General features: G+C 40.8%; 1 protein-coding gene across 1 annotated transcript; it reads right to left on the bottom strand.

Annotated features, from left to right (window-relative positions):
* Positions 1-1,619: 1,619 nt before the first annotated feature.
* ccn2a (cellular communication network factor 2a) lies at positions 1,620-5,607 on the bottom strand. Its single transcript, XM_086061579.1, has 5 exons — positions 5,401-5,607; positions 5,107-5,323; positions 3,853-4,107; positions 3,543-3,754; positions 1,620-2,657 (listed from the first exon to the last, which is right to left on the bottom strand). The coding sequence occupies exons 1-5, from the start codon at positions 5,470-5,472 to the stop codon at positions 2,361-2,363; spliced, it is 1,053 nt and encodes a 350-aa protein (XP_085917705.1). The 5' UTR covers positions 5,473-5,607; the 3' UTR covers positions 1,620-2,360.
* Between the last annotated feature and the right edge of the window lie 423 nt (positions 5,608-6,030).

Raw genomic sequence — 6,030 nt, forward strand, 5'->3', positions numbered from 1 at the left:
GTGCTTCCATAAAAGTTAGAGACTATTTAAAAAAGCTAATTTAATTAAAATAAATAAACACATTAAAAAAAAAAAAAAAAAAAACACTGGACCGCTGTTGGCAAATTTCCGAAACTGACGCCCCGCCCCACCCTTACTTACTCACTCACTCACTAATCATGTACAATACGTGTAGTGGACTCTCAAATAACTCAACAACATAGAAATGAGTGACTGATTCCCAATCCCAACACATCCCTATAGTAGTTCTGTAAAATTTTACAGAAATAAATACATTTTTCAAAAGGCTGGACACACTATTAAGATTGAGGGTAAAAATATAATCAGGTCTTTTTACCCCCAAAAAATTGTCAAAAATGACAATTAACCACCATTATGCATTTTTCATGAAAAACAGTGCCCTGAAAAAGGGCAAAGGTTTATAGAGAGTTATTTTAAGGGCGTTGACTTCTTGGCTTTACAACCGCAGTGCTTGTTGTTTACTACTACGACACGCACGCCATCGCACGCATGTTTTTTTCAAAGTTTCAAATTAGGGTTAATGTTTCAAAGATGGGTTTCAAGGCAGATTTAAGGTTTCAATCCATGGTTAGGGCTCCAAATTATTGTTTGATGTTTGGCCTTTGAAATTGATGCAATGAAAAAAAAAACACAAAAGGAAACGTTTTAATTTGACTTTAATGAGTGTTGATGTCACATCCACAAGTATCATCACCAATAATCAAAAGTCATAAAGTGTCGTCGTGATAAGCACAGACAACAGCTTGACTTTTGAACACTTGAAATAAAAATTAAATTGAAGGATGGAGCCAACGCTGCTCTCAGATTGGTCCTTATTGACTATATGACATTGTTTTTTTTGCAAAATACATCAGAGGTCGCTGTTGTACTATCATACATGTTTAAAAAAGTCTACAAAGGTTTGCAGTGCCATCTACAGGTTTTCTTTATTACTGCGTGTAATTTCTAAAAGCAGGTCAAAAGTCATCTTGTCATTATTCTTTTGTACATTTCAATAGGTACGCCTTCACCAGGCGCTGTATGATAAACTCAGCCTTTAAATAAGGTATTTAGATGCTCACCATCAACATTACATATGTGGAATGAGATTTCAAAGTTGGGGGAAAATAATACTTCATTTGTATTGTTTTTTTTTTAAAGTGCAATATTCAAAAAAAAAAAAAAATTTAATCCTTATTTTAATGTTGTTGTTTTTTTACCTGAACCTTTTTTGAGTCTGTGATAAAAGTTTATTATTATTATTATTATTATTATCTGATGTGATAAGACTTGCTCAGCTCTTAAAAAAACATTTCATTGTATATAAAGTGTACATTAGAATGTAGAATGTAATAAGCCAATAAAAGTACTGCCTTTACAAGGATAATAATGCTTATTTTTGAGTGCTACATATGTTTGTTAGGGCAGTTTTATGTTTATATACATCAGCACACGTCAGCTATTGATTCAATTTTCTGTGATATAATATACTGTATAATATGTGAATTTTTTTCCTTTTTTGGGTCCGACGCAAGTATGAGTCAGGAGAGTTTTGTGTCATCACTTCACCGACCTCGGATGTCTTGAATATAAAGAAAGAAATGCAGCCGAGGCATGGATTTGTATAAAAAAATATAACATTTTTATTTCCAGCTACAAAGCCAAACATGTAACAATCTGTCACACTGCTCAATAAAATAGTAAAAAATACTGTCGTCCACACACACACACACACAAAAAAACCTACTGATAAATTTTGGAAAAAGCACAGAACAATTCGGGCTTTTAAATTAACTTACACTGTACAAATATATACACCATTTACACGTTTCTGCTTGGAATGAACTAACAGTTCTTCCAGTCTTTTTTCTTCTTCTAGTAATCTTTCTATGTTCTCAGTGCCGTGGTCACTCACGCCCACACACGCGTCTGGACGGAAACGCTGACCTTTGGACAAGACTCACATTGAGGCCTGTGCGAACACACACGTACACAAAAATGGGAACAGTGGCCCGCTGTGGAGTGCTGCATTCGCCCGTTTGGGTGGGGGGGGGAGTCATTACACACCTCATTTCGAGGGGAGGTCAAGATTTGGACTTTGAAAAAAGATGGAAAAAAAATACAGTAAAAAATGGACGGGGCGTGTTGTCCACAATATTATTAGTGCAGGAATCTCTCCCTCTGTCTGCAAAGTGCACCGAGCCGCACGCACACACGCACAAATACACGCCGCACAAAAAGTGGGCGTGGCTACTTTGACAAAGCAAGCACAAAAACGAGGCTTGTGTAAATACGGAGGGACGGAGCTGCGAGATGAGTTCTGTTTTCAAGTGACAAAGCGGCCGTCGGCCGGGCCTCCCTCACGCCATGTCGCCCATCATCTTCTTGTAGTAGACAGACTCGAAGATGTCGTTCTCGCCGGGGCAGTTGTGGTGGCAGGCGCACGACTTGATGAACATCATGTGCTTCTTCATCACCTGCCCGTCGGGGCACTTGAACTCCATGGGCAGCGTGGTGGTCCGGTGGGGGGTGCAGCAGCGGCCGTCCAGGCACACGCCGCAGAATTTGGGGCGGTACGACTTGGTGGTGGTGCAGCCCGAGATCTCGAACTTCATGGGCTTGGACAGGCGAGGCGTGCGGATGCACTTTTTGCCTTTCTGATAAAGAAAACAAGAAAAAGATTTAATTTGGATTCAGTATTTTACATTCATTCATTGGATTTGATTGCAAAAAGACAAGACTGCATTTGAGGCTGCTGAAAGTAAATCATAATTGCATTTTATTTTTATTTTAAAATGGTATTTTATTTTAAATGGCGAAATAATTGCTGATCATTCTTATTTATTTTATGTTGTTTTATTTTTTATTGCACTTTTAAATACCTCAGGATTATTTCATTTGAACTTTATTGAATTTTATTTAATGTTAGTAATTTTACTTAATTTTTTTGTTTTACTTTATTTTAGGATAAAAAAAATTCAGATTGTATTTTATTTTGTATTTTTATTTTTAAATTGCATGAAAAATTATACTGTTATTTTTATTTTTGTTTCAAGCTTTAATAAAGTCACATTATGGTATATCTTAAATAAAAAATATTGTATTTTATGTTATTTTCGACTGCAAAAATAATCACAATTGTATTTTATTTTAATTAATTTTGTAATTGTATTTGATTGTATTGTAATTTATTTGTGAAAAAAAGGTGGCATTTTATTATTTTTATTTATTTATTTTAGGGTGCAAATAAAATCACTTGATTGTATTTTTTTTTACTACAATTAATTTTATTTTATTTTTATGATGCAGGAAAAAAAAAATCACATTTTATTGTAGCTGTAATTGTAAAATGTATTGTATTTTATTTAATTTTAGGTTACAACATTTATTTGATTTTATTTGCATTTAAGGCCACAAATTATTTCACGTTTGCAATTATATTGGAATTAAATGCACTATATTTGATTCTAATAGGTTGTGCCTGTGTGTCTACTCGGCATGGTGGGTGTCGTCAAAGATGACCTTTGCAATGGAGTACTGACCCGGATACTTTGCTCCAGATGGGACTCGCAGGGGCGCACCATGCACAGGCGGGTCTGCTTCTCCAGGCGGCACTCGCGGTTGTCGTTGGTGACCCGGGTGGAGACGCCCAGGCCGCACGTCTTGGAGCAGGCGCTCCACTCTGTGGTCTGAACCAGGCAGTTCTCCCTCATCAAGGACGGATCCGGGCCATAGGTCTCCTCTTGGCGGTAAGCTGCTCGCCACAAGAGCGGAAAGAAAAAACATCCAGATTAGCCGACCCGTCCGGATTGGGAAGCGGCTCAGGCGGGATCCGATTAAGCCGTGACTCACCGGGTAAGACGGAGCCCATGAAGCTGTTTGTGTGCTGCGGGGCGTCACACACCCACTCCTCGCAGCACTTGCCGGGCACCTTGACGCGCCTGGGGGCGGGGCAGTCGGGACTGGGCAGACGCACGTCTATGGAGCACAGCGGCACGCAGCCCACCGCCGCGTCCAGGCAGGTGCACTGGTACTTGCAGCTGCTCTGGAAACTCTCGCCGCTCTTGTACACCATCCCTCCAAACACGCAGCTGGCGCCCTCAAGCGCTGCAAACGAAAAAATCAAACTGGTCATTTCTTTTTCTTGGTACAAACAGGAGCAAAGTGAACTGCAAAGGACGTTAATTCATCTCAGATTTATGCAAGATTCGCAAATGCAAATTCAAATGATAATTTATTCAACCATTAAATTATTTGTGAACTTAAAAATGGGTAATTTTGACCTGTAACACCAAAAATGTTCTGGGGACACAAACATTTAGAGTGTTTATATACAGAATATATACTTCTTTATACATACATAAAATACAACAATAGTTTGTCTTCTTTTTAGGAATTTTTTTCCCCCCACACCAACATCACTACTTTGTGTTGTTCCAGGACAAACTACTTTTTTTAATTCTTTTTTTTAATAAAGTGCAACACCATTAGTTTGTCTTCTTTTTAGCAAAGTGCAACCATCTATAGTTTGTCTTCTTTTTAAGAAAGTATATCTGTTTTGGGGATTTTTTTAAACTAGGAAAACTTTTTAAGGACATTTCAAACATGAATAGTTAATTTTTTTCTCACAAAACGCTAACATCAATACTTTGTGTTCCTTTTTAAGAAAATGCAAACATCAATAGTTTGTCTTCTTTTTTAGGAAAGTAAATTTTGGGGGGGCGAAGTGCAAACATTTGTTTAACCCAAAAAAGTGCAACATCAAATGTTTTCAGGAAGACTTCAACATCAATAGTTTGTCTTCTTTTTCGCAAAGTACAAACATTTGTAGTTTGTCTTCTTTTTTAAGAAAGTATATCTTTTTGGGGAAAGTACAAGATGTTTGTTTTTAACTCGGAAAAGTTTTTAGAGAAATTTCAACATGAATAGTTGTTGTTTTTCTCGCAAAGCGCTAACACGCTAACATCAATACTTTGTCTTCCTTTTTTTAGGAAAATGCATCTTTGTTGGGGAAAATAAAGCAAAATTTTCATGCGCATTTCTTGTACGTGTACAGTTCCAATGCAGGTCGACATGCTTGACGTCAAACGTGGCTGATGACCTCACCTGTGCACACTCCAATGCGTCTGTTGATGGGCGATCCAAAGTCGCAGTAGAGCCCCTTGTGGCTGTCGCAGGCGTCCCTCTCGGTGCACAGCTCGCCCATCTGCTTGGCGCACACCCGGCAGCAGCCGCAGCCGTCGGGCACCAGGCTGACGCCGGGGGCGCACTCGGGGGGCGCGGCGGGGCACGAGCACGGGCCGCCGCACTCCTGACCGGCAGCCTGAACGGGACCACAATCAATTGAGCGCACGCCTCGTCAAACGTTGACGCGGCCAGACGGCGACAAAGAAGTCTTACCAGGCTCCAGAAGACGGCGCACACCAGCGGCAGCAAAATCACTTTCTTCATGGCGGACATCTTGAGAGGCATAAAAAGATTCTTCCTTCGGGGAAGTAAGTCTTCCTTTTCCTTGATCGAGTTGATCTCTTGTCAGGGGGAGTCCTCGCTTCTTGAGGTGAAAGCTAGACTTTAGCTCGGGTCGATCTCGCTCTGAGTTCTGCCGGCAGTGCGCCGCCGCCTTTATAGCGCTCGGCCCTCGGGTGGGGGGGGAGGAAACGTCACCTCGGAGGAGGGCGGGGGGCAGCCCTGGACAAACATGGACATACTTGGCATTCTTTCCTGGCTTCCTGACCCCCACTCCAGACATCCCACATTCCTGCCGTCTGAAGGCGAGGAGGAGGAGGAGGAAGGGGAGGGGGAGGGGGAGGGGGAAGGGGAGGGGGAAGGGGAGGGGGAGGGGGGGGCTGGCCAAACAACAGCAAGCTCACTCTCTCCAACTCTCGCTCATCTGGAACAGGAAGTCTGCTCAGAGGAGGCCCGGGACCCCACACTGGGAATTCCTCAAGTCTGACTTCACAAACACAAAGCCTATAAATATGAATTTTCAAAGAGGCCGCACATGAAAAGGAATAAACGAGAATGAATGAA

This window comes from Leptonotus elevatus, chromosome 18 (assembly GCF_054856555.1).
Source record: "Leptonotus elevatus isolate MCC_2025b chromosome 18, RoL_Lele_1.0, whole genome shotgun sequence".
NCBI lineage: Eukaryota > Metazoa > Chordata > Actinopteri > Syngnathiformes > Syngnathidae > Leptonotus > Leptonotus elevatus.

Coding starts and splice junctions, on each gene's coding strand:
- ccn2a (XM_086061579.1), bottom strand. CDS start 5,472: ATGCCTCTCAAGATGTCCGCCATGAAGAAAGTGATTTTGCTGCCGCTG. Junction 3,755..3,852: donor CATGGGCTCCGTCTTACCCG/GTGAGTCACGGC, acceptor TGTGGCGAGCAG/CTTACCGCCAAGAGGAGACC. Junction 2,658..3,542: donor ATCTGGAGCAAAGTATCCGG/GTCAGTACTCCA, acceptor TTTCTTTATCAG/AAAGGCAAAAAGTGCATCCG.